Source organism: Triturus cristatus, chromosome 9, assembly GCF_964204655.1.
Source record: "Triturus cristatus chromosome 9, aTriCri1.1, whole genome shotgun sequence".
Taxonomy (NCBI): domain Eukaryota; kingdom Metazoa; phylum Chordata; class Amphibia; order Caudata; family Salamandridae; genus Triturus; species Triturus cristatus.
The window spans coordinates 911366874-911390592 of record NC_140592.1 but is presented as its reverse complement, the minus strand read 5'-3'; the positions used below and the strand labels follow the sequence as shown (position 1 = coordinate 911390592).

Here is a 23719-nt window from a genome sequence, read left to right as displayed (position 1 = left end):
TTGTGGTGTTTTGCATTATTTCCTCACAATGTAATTCATTAGTGCGACACTATGTGAATTTTGTATTGCAAATGTTCGATTAGCTGTGTTCAAATGTCTGGGATCTAATACTAGGTTACTAAGATGCTTGGAGGTGTCTGGTCTTTTATGCTACAGTTGTCAGGGCCCAATCTTGGTTGTGGCACGTGCCTCACAGATGGCTAACATGTTAGAAATGGCGAAAGTCTAGGTAGTGGATGGAGGGTTGTGCCTTCTTTATTTGTGTTTGGTGGGCGGAATAATTTCCAATAATTCATTTGTAAGTTTCAGATGCGTTGTGTTTATTCATATTCTCAGGCATTGAACAAAAACAGCCTACACGTATTTTGCCCGTATGGCCCATTGGCTGAGGGCTTTTTCAAGGCTGAGTGGGTACAGAGATATCATAAGGGAATAGGTTGAGGAAAGGTTAGGTGCAGGGACAGTTCGAATATGAAAGAGCAATTTGAATAAGGGGCAACGGTGAGGATATGTCGTAAATATGGAAAAGGGTGAGGGAGAAGTAGAAAAGAGGAGTTGAAGGGTGGGCAATAGAGCAGAGGAGAGGGGGGAGGAAAAAGTAAGAAACAAAAAGAAAGGAAAGGGAAAAATAGCAAAAGTAATTAATCATGTTACATAATTCCACATTTTATCACTAAATCACGAGACCTGGTAATGTAAACAAGTTAGGCGTCATCATGATCAATTCATGTACAGGAATTTATAATTAAGCATATGTCTAGGAAAATGTCCTAATTCAAGGTTATTGAGCACATTCAAGAAATTACAGGTAATGAAGGGATAAAGACAATCGAAGCGTTGAGTAAAGGCAGAAGAGGTAGGGATATGTCATAGTGAGGTGGTAGTGAGGAGAGGGAGAGAGGGAAAAGGGAGAGCGAAGAATAGAAAAGAGAAAAGGAGAAAAAAGTAAGGTATAAGAAAGGAGGGAAGAAAATTATCGAGTAAAGTATTCATATTTCATTATTACATTATTACACTTTTTGCAAGCACATTCAGAAGTGTGCAGCTCATGGAATGATAAGGGCACATTAACGCATAACCATATTTTAATGTCTCACTGTAGTCACAAATGTTATCTGGTAAGGAGAGACCTGTGCAAAATCAAAATCATGTAGGTAGTATCACATCCCTGTGATCCAGGAAGAAAATTGCAGGTGTTACATGACAGAGCACAAAAGCGAGATAAATAGATGTATTGCAATAACCGAATCCAAGAGTAATGGAATTAGTGAAGACAAATGCATAGACTTACACTGTCCTGTTTATATGGTATAGCGCTTACCAGGGATTCGTGTCTGATGCACGCCGAACTCAGCGCTCTTCTAAAGAAGCCATCAGCCGACCCCACCGACCTCAAGAACTTTCGCCCCATCTCACTGCTCCCGTTTCCCGCTAAAGTCATCGAGAAGACCGCCAACAAGCAGCTGGCCGCCTTCCTCGAGACGAACGGATCCATCGACCCCTCGCAGTCTGGCTTCCGGGCCAACCACAGCACAGAGACCGCCCTGATCGCAGCCACCGACGACATCCGAGCCCTGCTCGACAACGGAGAAACAGCGGCCCTCATCCTCCTGGACCTCTCCGCGGCCTTCGACACTGTCTGCCAGCGCACCCTAGTACAGCGCCTCAGCAACGTCGGAATCCAGGAGAAGGCACTGGAATGGATCACCTCGTTCCTCGCCGGTAGGACACAGAGAGTCCGCCTCCCCCCGTTTAGATCAGAAGCCACCGAAGTCATCTGTGGCGTTCCTCAAGGCTCCTCGCTCAGCCCAACCCTCTTCAACGTCTACATGAGCCCTCTCGCAGCCATCGCACGCCAACACAACCTCAACATCATCTCCTATGCCGACGACACCCAGATGATCCTCTCCCTCACCAACGACTGCGCCACCGCCAGAACCAACATACACGAAGGGATGACAGAAGTAGCCAAGTGGATGATGAGCAGCCGCCTGAAACTGAACTCGGACAAGACGGAAGTCCTCATCCTAGGATCTTCACCCACCGCCTGGGACGACTCCTGGTGGCACCCCGCCTTGGGCAGTGCACCCAAACCAACAGACCACGCACGAAACCTAGGCTTCGTCCTGGACTCCTCCCTCTCCATGACCAGGCAAGTCAACGCCGTATCCTCGTCCTGATTCAACATCCTGCGCATGCTACAAAAGATCTTCCGGTGGATCCCCACCGAGACCAGGAAGACGGTCACCCAGGCCCTCGTCACCAGCCGTCTCTACGCCGGAACCACCACCAAACTCTAGAAGAGACTCCAGCGGATCCAGAACGCCTCAGCCCGACTCATCCTGGACATCCCCCATCGCAGCCACATCTCCGGACACCTGAGAGACCTGCACTGGCTCCCGGTCAGCAAGAGAATCACCTTCCGTCTCCTGACCCACGCACACAAAGCATTGCACAACCAAGGACCAGCATACCTCAACAGCCACCTCAACTTCTACGCTCCCACACTCCACCTTCGTTCGACCAGCTACGCCCTCGCCGCCATCCCCCGGATCCGAAGAGCCACCACAGGAGGAAGGTCCTTCTCCTACTTGGCCGCCAAGACTTGGAACTCCCTCCCGTCCCACCTCCGCCTGACCCAGGACCACCTCGCCTTCAGGAAGCAGCTCAAGACCTGGCTGTTCGAGCAGTAGCGGACCCCCCCCCCCAGCGCCTTGAGACCCTCCGGGTGAGTAGTGCGCTATATAAATGCTGTGATTGATTGATTGATTGATTGATTGATTGATGGTCCTAAAGTAAAAAGCACACATGAAATCGCTATTTTATGAAAAACCGTTTGTATGAAGAATAGCCAAGAGAACATGCAGTATTAACTTTACAATGGTGCAAGTATAGGTGGAAGGGGCATGTGGGATAAAGAAAGGCCTGCCGTCTCTGTTAATAAGGAAAACATAACCAAGGTTTGAACTGTAAAAGGTAGGCGCAGGAAAAAGGAACATAACCTTCAAAGACTGTGAAGGGGCTCAAGCGCCAGCTAATCCTTTCCCGAGCTGCTGCAATTTAGAAGCGCCGATAAACATTGTGTGATCATTCCTGAAGTGTATACGGAGTTAGTTTCGAAGGTAATATTGTACGCGCATGAAGTCAAGTTCAGGCTGAAGTTTTGTCTTATCTTGTGAATGAGGCGAAGCGGTCTCTGCAGTCCCAGGAACAAGAAGACGTCCGGGACACGCCGCGGTTAAATACACTGACTCATCTTCTGAAGTCAGACTCCGTAATTGGTCATGGCGCGCTGCTATTGTGCGGGGCAACAGAAGAGTTACTTTACATCAGGTCATATATGATGCTGCCGACAATCACTTTAGAACCAAAAGTTAAAAAACCACAGTATCCAGACTAAGAAGTGTTAAAAGAAAATAGTATTGTGGAAGACTAGTGATCTAAGTGAAAAAAATGATGCAATAGAAAAACGCAATGAAAAGCGAGGGATGGTAATGGGAAATATACTGATAAAGAGACAAGATACACTAGAGATACACTAAACTTCTTTGTAGAGAGTTGAATATTAGTAGGCAGACTATCATCTGAAGTAAGAAGGTCAGGTCATTCTTATCTTAAGTGTAATGGCGTGAGGTCCATGGCATGAGTCATGTTGTGCATCATGAACCTATGATAATGAACAGGGGGTAGGGGAAAATGAGGTTCCATCTACCACCGATATTATATTGCCATGTGTGATGTGTGGGTCACTACATGAGTGAGAGGAAGGAGAAAAAGGTAGAGCGCATGCGTGCCCAAAGGTGCTATATCTAGTGCATGGGAGAGTGCACTGGAATAGCAGTGCTATATGTAGTTGAGGGAGCATAGAATATTCAGTTATGTCCGGTTAATACAGCCAGTAGTGCATTTCTGCATCTTTATTAAGTCCTTGTGTCGTGGCGTTCAAGCACAATAGGTACTCACTCTCTTTCCACCTCATGATAAGTTCTCGGTTGCCCCCTCGGGAGGCGGGTTTCACAATCTCCAGACCTAAAAACTTGAAGGTCTTTCTATGAGGATGAGCTTCCTGATAATGTTCGTTCAGTGGGGGACCTACCTTTTCTTTGTTAATGTTGCGGTAGTGTTCCAGTATTCTTGTTTTGAGTGCCCTGATTGTGCTGCCTATATAGATTTTATTGCATGGGCAAATTATGATGTAGATTGTGTATGTTGATAAGCAAATGATCCAATCCCTGATTTTGAGTGTGGTGTGTGCCTCATGCTTATATTCCACTTGTTTATTGGCCCCCGGTTTACATGCATTGCAGTCGTGACAAATTTAGAAGCCACAAGGCTTGGTCAAGAAGTTGGTTTTGGGTTTGTTCCGCTTGTCCACAAATTCTGATTTGTCCAGGATTTGTTTATGATTTTTGGCTCTCCTGAAGCCCATTTGAGGGAATTTATCCATCTGGTTTGTTAGGGATGAGTTGTTCGTCAGGAGATACCAGTGTCTCTTCAAGGTCTTTCTGATGCAGCGGTGTCCATTATGATAATACGTTAGGAATCTGATTTTGATTTTTCTATCCTTGTGATGTCTTTGGGTTGTGGTACATCATCTCGTGATAGTTTCTCACAGTCTTTGGATGTTTTTTCCAAGAGTTTTCCGGGGTATCCCCGGTTCAGTAATCTCTTTGCTAGATGTTCCGAACTTTCTTTGTCGGTATTGAGGTTGCTACAGCTCCTTCTCATTCATTGGTATTCTCCCTTCGGGATATTTTTGATGGTTTTATGTGGGTGACAGCTGTTCGCCTGAAGGATTGAGTTGACTGAGGTGGGTTTGCGGAATGTCTTGGCTTGTAGTTTATTGTCCTCCACATAGATGGTTATGTCCAGAAAGTCTATTTGTGTAGGGGAAATGTTACTGGTTGTTTGAATGTTCCATCAGTCCGTGTTGATGTTGTACAATAATTCTCCAAGGGTGGTCTCTGGTTTCTGCCAGATGCACAGAATATCGTCAATGTAGCACCCCCAATAGATTTGTTTGTGGCTGTACTCTGCGAATTTGTCATCCCATCCCACAGCCAGTATTCCTCAAGTCCCATAAGGATGCAGGCATATGGAGGAGCAAATTTGGCTCCCATTGCACTCCCCTGAGTTTGTAGAAAGTACTTAGAATTGAATGTGAATGTTTGCAGCTGGTAGCCAATGTATTCTCCCAATTTTGAACACACAGAGTTGATGCCTGCAATAATAGGTCTCCCTGGTTGGTTGGTTTTGCATTTATGTATTTTTGGCAGGAGGTACAATGTTGGTTCTATATACAGTTCATTGTGTTCCTCCAAAGTTAGTAGGTTTGTTGTATACAAGGAATCCAGTTTCTTTTTCAGGTCCTCAAGTCTTTTGGTTGTGGGATTGGTGGCTAATTCCTTATAAAAGGTAGTATCTTTCAACTGTCTGTGTGCTTCTGCTATGTAGTCAGTAGTGTGTAGTAGTACTACGTTGCCCCCTTTGTCAGCTTCTTTAATTACCACTTCTGGGAGGTTCTTCAATTCGCTGAGGGCTTTCAGTTCATCCTTTGGTAGATTCTTTGGGAGAAAGCCTTTTTTTGGTTGATATTTTTGATGTTCAGCAGTTAGGTCTTTGGAGACTGCTGTGTAGAATAGATCGATGGTATTGCCCGGGGGCAGTTGGGGACAGAAGATGGATTTGGAAGTGATCTTGCTGGTAGTGGGGTAACCTGTATCTATACCCAATTCATGTACTAGTGTTGGAGAAGTTGTTTGGTCACCTGGATCATTGGCTAGGGTAGTCAGTAGGTGTATATTTTCCAAATCTTTAACTGACAGTGGACTGGTAATCGGTGTTCTACTTTCTTTCTGGATAGGGGGTCTGTTGTGAAAAAATGACATCAACTCGAGTTTGTATGTGCATTTGTACAGGTCTATCATGGTTCTAGTGAGATCCCAAAATGCTGTAGGGCAAAATGATAAGCCCCTGTTAAGGATTCCTGCCTGTGCGGTAGTGTTATGATGGTCTGAGATATTGACCATCAGGTTGTTCGCTCCTTAGGCTCTATTTCCTGTTTCTTCCTTGCCCTGTTTGTTACCCCTCCGGTTGGTCTGGGCGTTGATGTACTTGGGGTATTTTCTGATGGGGTTCTGTTATCTTGGTTGGATTGATTCCTGAACCCTAAGCGGTGTCTTCGGACCTCCTCTAAAAACTTAACCCCTACTTTGGTTGTGGTGGCTATAGTTTTAGCTCCTGGTGATTCCGCTTTCAAACTAGTGATTGTATCGTACGTCTGTCTAGTCAGTGATGTTGATGTGCCTTTTGGGATATTATCGTAACGCTTTGCATTAGTGTATACTCTCCCAAGTTGGTAATCAATCTGATCCCTTTGGAATTTTCTGTTTTTCCTTTGAATCAGGTCTTCCTCATATTTGTCGATTATTCTGTTAAGTATCTCATAATTTTTGGTTGTGATCACGCCCCAGTTTCATTCTTATATTTTCTTTGTGAGATTATCTACTTCTTTTTTATGTTTGATATGTTCTTCCTCTGCTATGTCTATTAGTTGGCATATCATATTATTGTAGGCCTCCCTCAGATTCTCTTCCCATCTTGCGATCTGATCAAGTCTAGTTGTCTCCACAAGAGGAAGAATTAGGATCCAAAGTCCCCTCGGTATTCTTTCGGCTTCCAGATTTTTTTTTGTAGACTGGCCGCTTCCCACCATTTCGTTGTTTCCTTCTTTAAGGCTTTCTCCAAGGCTTGAAAGGTGGATTTTGCAGAGTCGGATTGCATTTGATTAGCTGCGCAGGTGTTCCTGATGTAGAGAAAATCTCATCTATTCTTCGGTTGCGGTGTTCTCTCTGATCTCTACAAGTGGCCATGGGCCAATTTACTGGTTGGGTTGGGTAACAATATTCTTGAAGTAGTGGGCAACGTAGCATATGGAGACCCAGATGTTTTAATGTAGGTTACTGAGATGGGTGGAGATATCTGGCTATATTTTGGCAGAAGAATCAATTTGAGATATTTTGTTTTTTCATTTCCGCACAATGTAATTCATTAGTGCGGCACTGTGTGCATTTTGTATTGCAAATGATCGATTAGCTGTGTTCAAATGTCTGTGATCTAATACTAGATTGATCCGGTTTCATTAACTGCAACAGAGGATTATTCATTGAAGAGGGGCAACTTTCAATCACACCTTGATTTTCAAGTTGTCTTAGGATATTCCTAACTTGTTGTTTTGCTTCATTCTTTATAGGGTATTGTCTTTGAGGTTGTGGGGCTGTCCTCAAGGGTATATCATGATAAGGTGAATCGTCATCCCACCCCACATTGTTACGGTATTGTGCAGGAGCTAGTACTAATGCCCACTCTTTGGCGTATGAATGTTGAATTGAGTCTGGAACGAGGTCAGAGAAAGCTGCTAAAATCACAGTTTCTCCCTTTGGGCCATCCATTACAAAGTCAGGTCTCCAGTCTTTCTCGGCAAGCAAAATGTCATAACGCTGAGTTAGTTCTTCCCAAAAGAGGACATAAATAAACCTGGGAACCTCCCCTTCTAACTGTAGCTGTACTTTGTATAACCAATGCGGGACGCTTCCCTGTTATCAGGTGTTTCCACCGTGATATGCTCACTCACCACTACTCGCACTGGACAATCCATGAGGTTCTGGTGAACTATTGTGACTTCTGCCATGCTGTCCAGTATTGTCAATGCCTACTCCCTGTTCAGAAGCAGAGTCCACCAAATGCGGGGCTTGTCTGACTTTTAGTCCGGCTACCTTCTTTTCAAGTGAGGTTTTGATAATTTAGGTTTATCTTCCTGCTTAATTATGTATTCAGATGAGCATTGTGAGTCCTTTCTTTGTTTGACGTGCTCTTCTGATCTCCGCTCTGAAAGTCCTCCTCTCTCCGAGCTTCTGTTGGATGTATCCTGAAAGGAACAAGAGGAACGTGTATCAGTATACTGTTAGGTGGTTTAACATTATCACGGTTACATAAGTTGTAACATTTTTGGGTAGATTCCATTGTGGGCACCCACCCTGTGATTTAGTTTTTTCTTAATTTTTCTTGTTAACCTGCTTCTTCTTTGTGGAAGTGTTGGGTGCTTGCTTAGAGTTATTGTTAGACCTGGCACCATTGGCATGGGTCTCCCTTCCATTTTTTCACTGTTGCCTCCTACGTTTTTGCTATGTTTTTGCTGGTCTAGATATTTTGGGCACCATGCCACTGCTATTCAGTGCCAAAGTGCAAGTGCTCCCTATTGTAAATTGTTGTAATGGATTAGTGACTCCATGATTGGCTATTTAATTTACTTGTCAGACCCTAGTACAGTGCACCGTGTGTGCCCAGGGCCTGTAAATCAAATGCTGCTGGTGGGCTTGCAGCACTGATTGTGCCACCCACAGAAGCAGCTTGTAAAATATGGCTCAGGCCTGCCATTACAGAGCCTGTGTGCAGTCTGGGACTGCCATGTCGACTTGTCAAGTGCACCCACCTGCAAGTCCCTAAACCTTCCCTTTTCTACATGTAAGTCACCCCTAAGGTAGGCGCAAGGTACACCTATGGGTAGGGTGCATTGTATGTGAAAGGTAGGACATGCCCTGGTGTTTGTGGCATGTCCTGATAGTGAATTGCAGCCAATTTTGTTTTTCACTATTGCAAGTCTACTTGTTCCCATAGGCCACAATGGGCAGCTTGATTATAACATCTTGTAATCCTAACTGACCCAGGGAACAAGGTAGACAAGCATTGGCATAGCCAATAGGTCTCGCCTTTGGGATCTTATAAGTGTTTAGCCATGCAACAGTTGATGTTGTTGCACCAAGGATATTGTGCTGCATAACTAAATACTTATAAGGTCCCAAAGGCGAGACCTATTGACTATGTGGATATCAGTGGATGGATGGATGGATGGGTAAAAGGATGAATGGATAGATACTTGGATAGACGAGTAAAGGGAGCTCTTGTCGGGAGGGTTGGGCTCGCTAGGTGCCATCAGTGGTTTAGTTCAAAGTATGGGGGGGTGTAGGATGTAATTTAATTTTCAGGCTACTCACTGGGGCAAAGCTCATACTGATGAAAATGTGTGCCCACAAGACTTACCATCAAAATGTACCCCACATCCTAAGCTGTGCCTCTCACTAAAACCCTACCACCTCCCAGCTGCAAAAATATGCCCTTCACCGATCTCAAGCAGTTCTACAGCCCAAGCTGTCAGGCCTCCTACGAGAAACTCTGCAACTACATTTACGACTTGAAAATTGGAACGCTCAAAGCCGAGCTGATCTGCGCCTGATGGGCCTATTACCACCAGCGCGGTTACAGTTCCCGCCGCACAGAAGCGCCCAGAGCAGCCCACGCTCTGGAATGTCACGAGCCGCAGCGCTCGCGCTCCTCCCCGCGCTTGACATCAAAGCAACTTCTGCTTCACTGTGCAGCCTTTCGAATCCCTGAATCCATTCTGACTCCAATAACGAAGATACTCAGTAGATGACTGCACACAGTAATACAAATCACACACAATAATTGTGGGGAATCCAGTGTCCGTATTCTGTATTCTTAAGTTCCTGCAGCTGTGCCGTGCAATCATGCATGTAGGTTTTTTTCAGTATGAAAGGTTCCATCATGCATATGGTCTTTTACGACTGCGCATGTGGATGAATATTGCTGTTTTGTCTTTACGGCAGGTTGTGCTGAATTGTCAGTGTAAATGTTGTAGTCATAGCGATCTAGAGCAATTAGTTCATTAGGTAGAGGATATTCTTTCTCATACTGGACAAATGCTTGTGTTTGTACTGTAGAGTCAAATCTGTAGTCTACAAGGGAGTTTGTCCATTGTATTCATCTTGGATGTAGAGTTTTTGCGCCTGGAACTCTATCTCCGGTAACCGCTTCTAAGGTCGGCACTGGGGCACAACAATAATTCATTTCCCTTGAACTAGGGCACTCTCTCGCACAACAGCAGTTTGAACTGCTGTCAGAATCTTTTCTGTTGGTGTAAAAAGCATTTTAGCATTTGTATTGAGATGCGATATATATGCAATATGTACTGTGTTACCTTCATTGAATGACATGTGCACCCTGATGTACCTGTAATTACACGGATCACCAGGTTTGTAGTATTTACACATGTGTGTAAGTGTTTGGAAGCTATCATATCAGCATGTACAGAATGTAAACTTTCCATGTGTTCTTGTGTCCAACGTGTACTTGAAAAGTAAGGACTTATAAGGTCGTAGAATGTTTTTACCCTGTTATACATAATCAGGAAAAAAAATTCTGCCAAAATTTTAAAATCCTAATATAGATTGTAATCTTTTTTGGGTCGTTCAAGGTTGAAGCAACACACATTTTTCTAAAAAATTCATTGCTAGGCTCTAGCCCTTCCTGGACAGCTCGTTTTTTAGAAACAGGTCACTACTGAGGTGGGAAATGTTTGATTTTTTTTTTTTTAAATTAAATCTGTACCCCAGGTGAACAAACCCCAAGATTATATGGTCCACTCTGGTCAAGTGCTCCATCACGTCATCGTCTGTTAAATATATGTCATCGAAATATGACAATACTTGATCATCAAAATTCTCAAGTAATTCTGTGACTCTGGCTGAAAATAGTCTGGGGCTATTCTTATACCCCTGAGGTAAACCGCAGATTTCTTTCTGAGAGCCTAGTGCCATGAAGGCACTCAAACATCTGCTTCCAGGTGCTATATTTTGGCAGAAGAATCCATTTGAGATATCTTGTGGTGTTTTGCATTATTTCCTCACAATGTAATTCATTAGTGCGACACTATGTGAATTTTGTATTGCAAATGTTCGATTAGCTGTGTTCAAATGTCTGGGATCTAATACTAGGTTACTAAGATGCTTGGAGATGTCTGGTCTTTTATGCTACAGTTGTCAGGGCCCAATCTTGGTTGTGGCACGTGCCTCACAGATGGCTAACATGTTAGAAATGGCGAAAGTCTAGGTAGTGGATGGAGGGTTGTGCCTTCTTTATTTGTGTTTGGTGGGCGGAATAATTTCCAATAATTCATTTGTAAGTTTCAGATGCGTTGTGTTTATTCATATTCTCAGGCATTGAACAAAAACAGCCCACACGTATTTTGCCCGTATGGCCCATTGGCTGAGGGCTTTTTCAAGGCTGAGTGGGTACAGAGATATCATAAGGGGATAGGTTGAGGAAAGGTTAGGTGCAGGGACAGTTCGAATATGAAAGAGCAATTTGAATAAGGGGCAACGGTGAGGATATGTCGTAAATATGGAAAAGGGTGAGGGAGAAGTAGAAAAGAGGAGTTGAAGGGTGGGCAATAGAGCAGAGGAGAGGGGGGAGGAAAAAGTAAGAAACAAAAAGAAAGGAAAGGGAAAAATAGCAAAAGTAATTAATCATGTTACATAATTCCACATTTTATCACTAAATCATGAGACCTGGTAATGTAAACAAGTTAGGCGTCATCATGATCAATTCATGTACAGGAATTTATAATTAAGCATATGTCTAGGAAAATGTCCTAATTCAAGGTTATTGAGCACATTCAAGAAATTACAGGTAATGAAGGGATAAAGACAATCGAAGCGTTGAGTAAAGGCAGAAGAGGTAGGGATATGTCATAGTGAGGTGGTAGTGAGGAGAGGGAGAGAGGGAAAAGGGAGAGCGAAGAATAGAAAAGAGAAAAGGAGAAAAAAGTAAGGTATAAGAAAGGAGGGAAGAAAATTATCGAAGTAAAGTATTCATATTTCATTATTACATTATTACACTTTTTGCAAGCACATTCAGAAGTGTGCAGCTCATGGAATGATAAGGGCACATTAACGCATAACCATATTTTAATGTCTCACTGTAGTCACAAATGTTATCTGGTAAGGAGAGACCTGTGCAAAATCAAAATCATGTAGGTAGTATCACATCCCTGTGATCCAGGAAGAAAATTGCAGGTGTTACATGACAGAGCACAAAAGCGAGATAAATAGATGTATTGCAATAACCGAATCCAAGAGTAATGGAATTAGTGAAGAAAAATGCATAGACTTACACTGTCCTGTTTATATGGTATAGCGCTTACCAGGGATTCATGTCTGATGCACGCCGAACTCAGCGCTCTTCTAAAGAAGCCATCAGCCGACCCCACCGACCTCAAGAACTTTCGCCCCATCTCACTGCTCCCGTTTCCCGCTAAAGTCATCGAGAAGACCGCCAACAAGCAGCTGGCCGCCTTCCTCGAGACGAACGGATCCATCGACCCCTCGCAGTCTGGCTTCCGGGCCAACCACAGCACAGAGACCGCCCTGATCGCAGCCACCGACGACATCCGAGCCCTGCTCGACAATGGAGAAACAGCGGCCCTCATCCTCCTGGACCTCTCCGCGGCCTTCGACACTGTCTGCCAGCGCACCCTAGTACAGCGCCTCAGCAACGTCGGAATCCAGGAGAAGGCTCTGGAATGGATCACCTCGTTCCTCGCCGGTAGGACACAGAGAGTCCGCCTCCCCCCGTTTAGATCAGAAGCCACCGAAGTCATCTGCGGCGTTCCTCAAGGCTCCTCGCTCAGCCCAACCCTCTTCAATGTCTACATGAGCCCTCTCGCAGCCATCGCACGCCAACACAACCTCAACATCATCTCCTACGCCGACGACACCCAGATGATCCTCTCCCTCACCAACGACCGCGCCACCGCCAGAACCAACCTACACGAAGGGATGACAGAAGTAGCCAAGTGGATGATGAGCAGCCGCCTGAAACTGAACTCGGACAAGACGGAAGTCCTCATCCTAGGATCTTCACCCACCGCCTGGGACGACTCCTGGTGGCACCCCGCCTTGGGCAGTGCACCCAAACCAACAGACCACGCACGAAACCTAGGCTTCGTCCTGGACTCCTCCCTCTCCATGACCAGGCAAGTCAACGCCGTATCCTCGTCCTGCTTCAACATCCTGCGCATGCTACAAAAGATCTTCCGGTGGATCCCCACCGAGACCAGGAAGACGGTCACCCAGGCCCTCGTCACCAGCCGTCTCTACGCCGGAACCACCACCAAACTCCAGAAGAGACTCCAGCGGATCCAGAACGCCTCAGCCCGACTCATCCTGGACATCCCCCGTCGCAGCCACATCTCCGGACACCTGAGAGACCTGCACTGGCTCCCGGTCAGCAAGAGAATCACCTTCCGTCTCCTGACCCACGCACACAAAGCATTGCACAACCAAGGACCAGCATACCTCAACAGCTGCCTCAACTTCTACGCTCCCATACGCCACCTTCGTTCGACCAGCTACGCCCTCGCCGCCATCCCCCGGATCCGAAGAGCCACCACAGGAGGAAGGTCCTTCTCCTACTTGGCCGCCAAGACTTGGAACTCCCTCCCGTCCCACCTCCGCCTGACCCAGGACCACCTCGCCTTCAGGAAGCAGCTCAAGACCTGGCTGTTCGAGCAGTAGCGGACCCCCCCCCCCCAGCGCCTTGAGACCCTCCGGGTGAGTAGTGTGCTATATAAATGCTGTGATTGATTGATTGATTGATTGATTGATTGATGGTCCTAAAGTAAAAAGCACACATGAAATCGCTATTTTATGAAAAACCGTTTGTATGAAGAATAGCCAAGAGAACATGCAGTATTAACTTTACAATGGTGCAAGTATAGGTGGAAGGGGCATGTGGGATAAAGAAAGGCCTGCCGTCTCTGTTAATAAGGAAAACATAACCAAGGTTTGAACTGTAAAAGGTAGGCGCAGGAAAAAGGAACATAACCTTCAAAGACTGTGAAGGGGCTCAAGCGCCAGCTAATCCTTTCCCGAGCTGCTGCAATTTAGAAGCGCCGATAAACATTGTGTGATCATTCCTGAAGTGTATACGGAGTTAGTTTCGAAGGTAATATTGTACGCGCATGAAGTCAAGTTCAGGCTGAAGTTTTGTCTTATCTTGTGAATGAGGCGAAGCGGTCTCTGCAGTCCCAGGAACAAGAAGACGTCCGGGACACGCCGCGGTTAAATACACTGACTCATCTTCTGAAGTCAGACTCCGTAATTGGTCATGGCGCGCTGCTATTGTGCGGGGCAACAGAAGAGTTACTTTACATCAGGTCATATATGATGCTGCCGACTATCACTTTAGAACCAAAAGTTAAAAAACCACAGTATCCAGACTAAGAAGTGTTAAAAGAAAATAGTATTGTGGAAGACTAGTGATCTAAGTGAAAAAAATGATGCAATAGAAAAACGCAATGAAAAGCGAGGGATGGTAAAGGGAAATATACTGATAAAGAGACAAGATACACTAGAGATACACTAAACTTCTTTGTAGAGAGTTGAATATTAGTAGGCAGACTATCATCTGAAGTAACAAGGTCAGGTCATTCTTATCTTAAGTGTAATGGCGTGAGGTCCATGGCATGAGTCATGTTGTGCATCATGAACCTATGATAATGAACAGGGGGTAGGGGAAAATGAGGTTCCATCTACCACCGATATTATATTGCCATGTGTGATGTGTGGGTCACTACATGAGTGAGAGGAAGGAGAAAAAGGTAGAGCGCATGCGTGCCCAAAGGTGCTATATCTAGTGCATGGGAGAGTGAACTGGAATAGCAGTGCTATATGTAGTTGGGGGAGCATAGAATATTCAGTTATGTCCGGTTAATACAGCCAGCAGTGCATTTCTGCATCTTTATTAAGTCCTTGTGTCGTGGCGTTCAAGCACAATAGGTACTCACTCTCTTTCCACCTCATGATAAGTTCTCGGTTGCCCCCTCGGGAGGCGGGTTTCACAATCTCCAGACCTAAAAACTTGAAGGTCTTTCTATGAGGATGAGCTTCCTGATAATGTTCGTTCAGTGGGGGACCTACCTTTTCTTTGTTAATGTTGCGGTAGTGTTCCAGTATTCTTGTTTTGAGTGCCCTGATTGTGCTGCCTATATAGATTTTATTGCATGGCCAAATTATGATGTAGATTGTGTATGTTGATAAGCAAATGATCCAATCCCTGATTTTGAGTGTGGTGTGTGCCTCATGCTTATATTCCACTTGTTTATTGGCCCCCGGTTTACATGCATTGCAGTCGTGACAAATGTAGAAGCCACAAGGCTTGGTCAAGAAGTTGGTTTTGGGTTTGTTCCGCTTGTCCACAAATTCTGATTTGTCCAGGATTTGTTTATGATTTTTGGCTCTCCTGAAGCCCATTTGAGGGAATTTATCCATCTGGTTTGTTAGGGATGAGTTGTTCGTCAGGAGATACCAGTGTCTCTTCAAGGTCTTTCTGATGCAGCGGTGTCCATTATGATAATACGTTAGGAATCTGATTTTGATTTTTCTATCCTTGTGATGTCTTTGGGTTGTAGTACATCATCTCGTGATAGTTTCTCACAGTCTTTGGATGTTTTTTCCAAGAGTTTTCCGGGGTATCCCCGGTTCAGTAATCTCTTTGCTAGATGTTCCGAACTTTCTTTGTCGGTATTGAGGTTGCTACAGTTCCTTCTCATTCATTGGTATTCTCCCTTCGGGATATTTTTGATGGTTTTATGTGGGTGACAGCTGTTCGCCTGAAGGATTGAGTTGACTGAGGTGGGTTTGCGGAATGTCTTGGCTTGTAGTTTATTGTCCTCCACATAGATGGTTATGTCCAGAAAGTCTATTTGTGTAGGGGAAATGTTACTGGTTGTTTGAATGTTCCATCAGTCCGTGTTGATGTTGTACAAGAATTCTCCAAGGGTGGTCTCTGGTTTCTGCCAGATGCACAGAATATCGTCAATGTAGCACCCCCAATAGATTTGTTTGGGGCTGTACTCTGCAAATTTGTCATCCCATCCCACAGCCAGTATTCCTCAACAAGTCCCATAAGGATGCAGGCATATGGAGGAGCAAATTTGGCTCCCATTGCACTCCCCTGAGTTTGTTGAAAGTACTTAGAATTGAATGTGAATGTTTGCAGCTGGTAGCCAATGTATTCTCCCAATTTTGAACACACAGAGTTGATGCCTGCAATAATAGGTCTCCCTGGTTGGTTGGTTTTGCATTTATGTATTTTTGACAGGAGGTACAATGTTGGTTCTATATACAGTTCATTGTGTTCCTCCAAAGTTAGTAGGTTTGTTGTATACAAGGAATCCAGTTTCTTTTTCAGGTCCTCAAGTCTTTTGGTTGTGGGATTGGTGGCTAATTCCTTATAAAAGGTAGTATCTTTCAACTGTCTGTGTGCTTCTGCTATGTAGTCAGTAGTGTGTAGTAGTACTACGTTGCCCCCTTTGTCAGCTTCTTTAATTACCACTTCTGGGAGGTTCTTCAATTCGCTGAGGGCTTTCAGTTCATCCTTTGGTAGATTCTTTGGGAGAAAGCCTTTTTTTGGTTGATATTTTTGATGTTCAGCAGTTAGGTCTTTGGAGACTGCTGTGTAGAATAGATCGATGGTATTGCCCGGGGGCAGTTGGGGACAGAAGATGGATTTGGAAGTGATCTTGCTGGTAGTGGGGTAACCTGTATCTATACCCAATTCATGTACTAGTGTTGGAGAAGTTGTTTGGTCACCTGGATCATTGGCTAGGGTAGTCAGTAGGTGTATATTTTCCAAATCTTTAACTGACAGTGGACTGGTAATCGGTGTTCTACTTTCTTTCTGGATAGGGGGTCTGTTGTGAAAAAATGACATCAACTCGAGTTTGTATGTGCATTTGTACAGGTCTATCATGGTTCTAGTGAGATCCCAAAATGCTGTAGGCCAAAATGATAAGCCCCTGTTAAGGATTCCTGCCTGTGCGGTAGTGTTATGATGGTCTGAGATATTGACCATCAGGTTGTTCGCTCCTTAGGCTCTATTTCCTGTTTCTTCCTTGCCCTGGTTGTTACCCCTCCGGTTGGTCTGGGCGTTGATGTACTTGGGGTATTTTCTGATGGGGTTCTGTTATCTTGGTTGGATTGATTCCTGAACCCTAAGCGGTGTCTTCGGACCTCCTCTAAAAAATTAACCCCTACTTTGGTTGTGGTGGCTTTAGTTTTAGCTCCTGGTGATTCCGCTTTCAAACTAGTGATTGTATCGTACGTCTGTCTAGTCAGTGATGTTGATGTGCCTTTTGGGATATTATCGTAACGCTTTGCAATAGTGTATACTCTCCCAAGTTGGTAATCAATCTGATCCCTTTGGAATTTTCTGTTTTTCCTTTGAATCAGGTCTTCCTCATATTTGTCAATTATTCTGTTAAGTATCTCATAATTTTTGGTTGTGATCACGCCCCAGTTTCATTCTTATATTTTCTTTGTGAGATTATCTACTTCTTTTTTATGTTTGATATGTTCTTCCTCTGCTATGTCTATTAGTTGGCATATCATATTATTGGAAGCCTCCCTCAGATTCTCTTCCCATCTTACGATCTGATCAGGTCTAGTTGTCTCCACAAGAGGAAGAATTAGGATCCAAAGTCCCCTCGGTATTCTTTCGGCTTCCAGATTTTTTTTTGTAGACTGGCCGCTTCCCACCATTTCGTTGTTTCCTTCTTTAAGGCTTTCTCCAAAGCTTGAAAGGTGGATTTTGCAGAGTCGGATTGCATTTGATTAGCTGCGCAGGTGTTCCTGATGTAGAGAAAATCTCATCTATTCTTCAGTTGCGGTGTTCTCTCTGATCTCTACAAGTGGCCATGGGCCAATTTACTGGTTGGGTTGGGTAACAATATTCTTGAAGTAGTGGGCAACGTAGCATATGGAGACCCAGATGTTTTAATGTAGGTTACTGAGATGGGTGGAGATATCTGGCTATATTTTGGCAGAAGAATCAATTTGAGATATTTTGTTTTTTCATTTCCGCACAATGTAATTCATTAGTGCGGCACTGTGTGCATTTTGTATTGCAAATGTTCGATTAGCTGTGTTCAAATGTCTGTGATCTAATACTAGATTGATCCGGTTTCATTAACTGCAACCGAGGATTATTCATTGAAGAGGGGCAACTTTCAATCACACCTTGATTTTCAAGTTGTCTTAGGATATTCCTAACTTGTTGTTTTGCTTCATTCTTTATAGGGTATTGTCTTTGAGGTTGTGGGGCTGTCCTCAAGGGTATATCATGATAAGGTGAATCGTCATCCCACCCCACATTGTTACGGTATTGTGCAGGAGCTAGTACTAATGCCCACTCTTTGGCGTATGAATGTTTAATTGAGTCTGGAAAGGGTCAGAGAAAGCTGCTAAAATCACAGTTTCTCCCTTTGGGCCATCCATTACAAAGTCAGGTCTCCAGTCTTTCTCGGCAAGCAAAATGTCATAACGCTGAGTTAGTTCTTCCCAAAAGAGGACATAAATAAACCTGGGAACCTCCCCTTCTAACTGTAGCTGTACTTTGTATAACCAATGCGGGACGCTTCCCTGTTATCAGGTGTTTCCACCGTGATATGCTCACTCACCACTACTCGCACTGGACAATCCATGAGGTTCTGGTGAACTATTGTGACTTCTGCCATGCTGTCCAGTATTGTCAATGCCTACTCCCTGTTCAGAAGCAGAGTCCACCAAATGCGGGGCTTGTCTGACTTTTAGTCCGGCTACCTTCTTTTCAAGTGAGGTTTTGATAATTTAGGTTTATCTTCCTGCTTAATTATGTATTCAGATGAGCATTGTGAGTCCTTTCTTTGTTTGACGTGCTCTTCTGATCTCCGCTCTGAAAGTCCTCCTCTCTCCGAGCTTCTGTTGGATGTATCCTGAAAGGAACAAGAGAAACGTGTATCAGTATACTGTTAGGTGGTTTAACATTATCACGGTTACATAAGTTGTAACATTTTTGGGTAGATTCCATTGTGGGCACCCACCCTGTGATTTAGTTTTTTCTTAATTTTTCTTGTTAACCTGCTTCTTCTTTGTGGAAGTGTTGGGTGCTTGCTTAGAGTTATTGTTAGACCTGGCACCATTGGCATGGGTCTCCCTTCCATTTTTTCACTGTTGCCTCCTACGTTTTTGCTATGTTTTTGCTGGCCTAGATATTTTGGGCACCATGCCACTGCTATTCAGTGCCAAAGTGCAAGTGCTCCCTGTTGTAAATTGTTGTAATGGATTAGTGACTCCATGATTGGCTATTTAATTTACTTGTCAGACCCTAGTACAGTGCACCGTGTGTGCCCAGGGCCTGTAAATCAAATGCTGCTGGTGGGCTTGCAGCACTGATTGTGCCACCCACAGAAGCAGCTTGTAAAATATGGCTCAGGCCTGCCATTACAGAGCCTGTGTGCAGTCTGGGACTGCCATGTCGACTTGTCAAGTGCACCCACCTGCCAGTCCCTAAACCTTCCCTTTTCTACATGTAAGTCACCCCTAAGGTAGGCGCAAGGTACACCTATGGGTAGGGTGCATTGTATGTGAAAGGTAGGACATGCCCTGGTGTGTGTGGCATGTCCTGATAGTGAATTACAGCCAATTTTGTTTTTCACTATTGCAAGTCTACTTGTTCCCATAGGCCACAATGGGCAGCTTGATTATAACATCTTATAATCCTAACTGACCCAGGGAACAAGGTAGACAAGCATTGGCATAGCCAATAGGTCTCGCCTTTGGGATCTTATAAGTGTTTAGCCATGCAACAGTTGATGTTGTTGCACCAAGGATATTGTGCTGCATAACTAAATACTTATAAGGTCCCAAAGGCGAGACCTATTGACTATGTGGATATCAGTGGATGGATGGATGGATGGATGGGTAAAAGGATGAATGGATAGATACTTGGATAGACGAGTAAAGGGAGCTCTTGTCGGGAGGGTTGGGCTCGCTAGGTGCCATCAGTGGTTTAGTTCAAAGTATGGGGGGGGTGTAGGATGTAATTTAATTTTCAGGCTACTCACTGGGGCAAAGCTCATACTGATGAAAATGTGTGCCCACAAGACTTACCATCAAAATGTACCCCACATCCTAAGCTGTGCCTCTCACTAAAACCCTACCACCTCCCAGCTGCAAAAATATGCCCTTCACCGATCTCAAGCAGTTCTACAGCCCAAGCTGTCAGGCCTCCTACGAGAAACTCTGCAACTACATTTACGACTTGAAAATTGGAACGCTCAAAGCCGAGCTGATCTGCGCCTGATGGGCCTATTACCACCAGCGCGGTTACAGTTCCCGCCGCACAGAAGCGCCCAGAGCAGCCCACGCTCTGGAATGTCACGAGCCGCAGCGCTCGCGCTCCTCCCCGCGCTTGACATCGCCATTACTGTTTCCAGACGCTTGACAGCTGCAGCAATAATTTAGCACGCTAAATTACACTGTATCTTTTACACGTTTTGGACAGATAAGTCTAATGTGGTCAAAATAATTTTTATGATGTTCGAGTCAACAGCTCCAGGGCGGTGCAGTCTTAGACACCTTGGCACCCTAGTGCCAGTAAAAACGGGGAGAGCGAACACTGTCAGTAACAGAGCGGCTCAATGGGAGAGACACTAAATCTGTCCGACTGAGGTCGGGGTTACGGAGAGATGTGAGGGCTCGGCTGGAGTATGCACTAGTGAAGAGAGGACGACACTACACACAGCCGGACTCACAATGTCTTTTGTCAGATTAAAGTCGCTAGTTTATAGGAAAACACCCAGTTTGTAGTTTTTCTTTGAAAATAAAAGCGAGTGGCTAACTCTGAATGCGCTGTTGCCGGGGGACTGGATTTAACCACTGGATGCATCAGGGCCCAGCACTCGAAACGAGTCGATGGATCCAGGGAGTTGTGTATTATTTGGGGTCGGCAGCACACTCAAACACCCTTGCAGTTCAGATAGATCATTAAGAATGAACAGCCCTTTATTTATTAGTCGTGATTCATACACTGGGTGCTGAACGTCAAACCGCAGCGTGACAGGCACCTTTGTTTGACAGAGTGCCGTGCTGCTAATGCTTTAAACATGAAGAGCTGTGTTTACTATTCGGATCTCTGGTCGCTTGTTTAGAATATTTTGTAATTTTAACAACTGGCATTCTTAAATGGGATATACGGGGACAGAGAAAGTCAGAGTACTTCAGAGGTTTTCCGACAGATACATAAAGACGTGCGTGCGTTACAAAGTACAGTACAGCTCAGCTACAGGGAAAGTACAATCAAGGCACTAAAGTCAGGTGATGTCGACGACCAGCACCCCCACTCTAAACACATTTCCAGCACCACTGATAGCACGTGTTTGCAATAAAACAGCACTATAGATTAAACCTTTACTAACACGTTCACAATCTAGCCGAGTATGCATTTCATCATGCGTCGTTACAAACTACAAAAAGAGTTAAACCTACTTTAGAGCAAGCGCTACCATCCACGCTCAGAATGCCCCTGCTTGCTAGTTACATCCCTGCTGCTGAGATGCTGCCTAATCCGCCAGCAAGCATGCCAGGGCTGACTCAGTTGCTCCTCCTTCCAGGACGGAGACACTGAGCTGGTAAATAATACCAATTTGCACCCCTAGTCAGAATCTACCTGGAGGTCTGCGAAAAGGCATAGTACACACCTCGAAGCCCCGGAACATATCATGGCTATTGGACGATAACCCATCATCGGTACGCAGACTGTTTCGACATTGTACTGGCTCTGTAAGAGCCAAGTAAGCCTTCTCCATTCGGTTTCCGTGAGTATCCTTTCTGTCATGCAGGCTTTTAAGTGGTGTATAAACGTCTCAGCCCGAAGCGCCCTGAAGCCATGCTTGAGACTATGCAAAGCATCCCACTCAATGAATTACTCAAGGATAAATTATGCAAGAATGTTTGGGACTATGTGATCATCTTTTGTGAAAAGGAAAATACATTTTTCCACTGCATATTAGTACTATTTATTTATATTTTATAATGTATCCTTTCCATCTATTTGTCTTTAAAAGAATAAACAAGCATTGTGCATAAATTGCTATCGTAAAGGGCAACCTCCCAACATGGCTGCAAGAACTGTTTCTAAGGCGAGCACAAGAGGAAGGTGAGCGCTAAAAGCCTGAGCAGGGCCTCATTATTTCAGCATATGGCTCTTCGTTTGAACCCATTGATTTTGACTGACAGGCTTTCTTCCGCTGCAAGTTGGTTGGTACTAATCGGGAGCAATACAGAAATGGCGGAAGAGCTCCGCATAATTGGCGCTGCGGTGTCCTATTGAGGGAGGGAGTCGAGAAGGGAGGGTGTAGGGGAGAGGATTAAAAAATAAATAACATTGCGCAGCAATGATTGCGGAGAGGCGGAGCGAGTTTTCAAAGTGCTGCTGGCGGCTGGCTGCGCACGTGCACGCTCGCGTGAACACAAGCGCAAGGCCAGCCAGCAGCACTTTGAAAACTCACATAGAAAATTTCTCTCCGAGCAGCGCATGTGGACAGAACTGGTTTTGACTAGGTACAGAGACACTCTGCCTTCAGAGAACAAAGGATTTATTAGTATAAATATTGAGGCCCAGACCCCAGAACTTTAGATCACTTCTGGGAATCAAGACAAACCCTTTGCCAAGGAGAGAAACCAAGGAGGCTGAAGGAGGAGACTGCCCCTGGGCTGTTTGCTGTTTTGGGTTGGCCTGCAGTGGTTACTCATTGCCAAGGAAAGGAAAAAGGGAACTTTGTGTGTACTTTTACTATCTTGAGGAAGATCTCCAAGGGCTTGAAGCTGAGCTTGCCTCCTGTTCTGAGGTCTCAGGGACACACAGACTTCACCACCAGCTCCCCCTGAATTTCCTTGCTGGGAATTCTACCTGCAGTGAGGTGCCTGCTGTTGTTTTGGGCCCTCTGGAGACTGCGTGTCGCTGGGAGCTGGAAGCACGACGCAAAGAGGAAGAAGCGTGTCGCCGCTGGAGCAGTTGCTGATGCTTCATCCAAGAAGAGTACCACAGCTGTTCGCCGTCGCATCACCGAGGAAGCGTTTCGCATCACCGGAGAAGCATGCCGCCGCAGATGTTGCAGTCGCATCACCAGAGAAGCATGTCGCAGGGCCTGTCACGGCTCCAAAGTTAATCGATTTCACCGCACGGCCGTCACGATGTCGCATCGCATCAAAGAAGCCATTTTGTTGCATTGCACCTGTCCGTCCCATCGAGGTGCCATCTTGTCGCATCGTAACTGGAATGCAGTAAGAAACCGACGCATCATCTCCTCTCCGGTAAGGAATGAACGCATCACCTCCCCTGCGCTGCAGTAAGGAACCAGCGCATCACCTACCCCAAAGCAAGGAACCGACGCATCACCTTTCCTGTGACCCTTTTGTTTGTTTTGTGTGACGCATCCAAGGTACTTTGAGAGTAAAGTGTTGCATTTACCATCTACGTTGAGCTAAGCTATTTCTACCATTTTGAAGTCATTTTCTTGATATTGTATTGTGGATTTTTGTTGTTTGGTCTTGTGTTAAGTCTAGTAAAGATTACTTATTTTTCTAAACTGGTGTGGTGTCAATTTGTAGTTTTTTCACTGTGTTACTGTATGTGTTCACAAATGCTTTACACACTGCCTCTGAGATAAGCCTGTCTGGTCGTGTCCAGCTACCAAGGGGGTGCGCAGGGGGTATTTCAGGAGTGTTCCCCCCTTTCCCTGACTAGAAGCAAAGGTGCCTATTTGGATAAAGGTGCAAACCTTTGCCAACTATAGTCCCCCATTTCTAACAGTTATACTTTTCAGAATTACTCTTTACCTGTGGTTTCCCTGGTCTGGCTCCCAAATTATCTCTACCCAGTGAAGCATAGATTTCTTTGATAATTTTAGGCAATTTGCGCTCCTGTTGTCCAGGAGTCAAATCCCTCAGGTGTTGGTGTATAGCTAACATGGCTGCTTTCCCTT

The 23719-nt window shown here is 45.0% G+C and overlaps 1 protein-coding gene across 2 annotated transcripts in view; it reads right to left on the bottom strand.

The window, feature by feature from the left end:
• Positions 1-295: 295 nt before the first annotated feature.
• The window catches only part of LOC146799043 (uncharacterized), a 107478-nt gene continuing 84054 nt past the window's right edge, over positions 296-23719 (bottom strand). Inside the window, exons 2-3 of one of the 2 annotated variants that reach the window (XM_085626451.1) lie at positions 18374-18667; positions 296-7927 (exon numbers count right to left, since the gene is read on the bottom strand). In XM_085626451.1, the coding sequence (XP_085482577.1) occupies positions 4878-6029 (1152 nt within the window). In that variant the 5' untranslated portion in view covers positions 6030-7927; positions 18374-18667 and the 3' untranslated portion in view covers positions 296-4877. Of the gene's footprint in view, positions 7928-10330; positions 18668-23719 lie in introns of those variants that run through there. The other variant, XM_085626450.1, reaches the window with a different exon arrangement.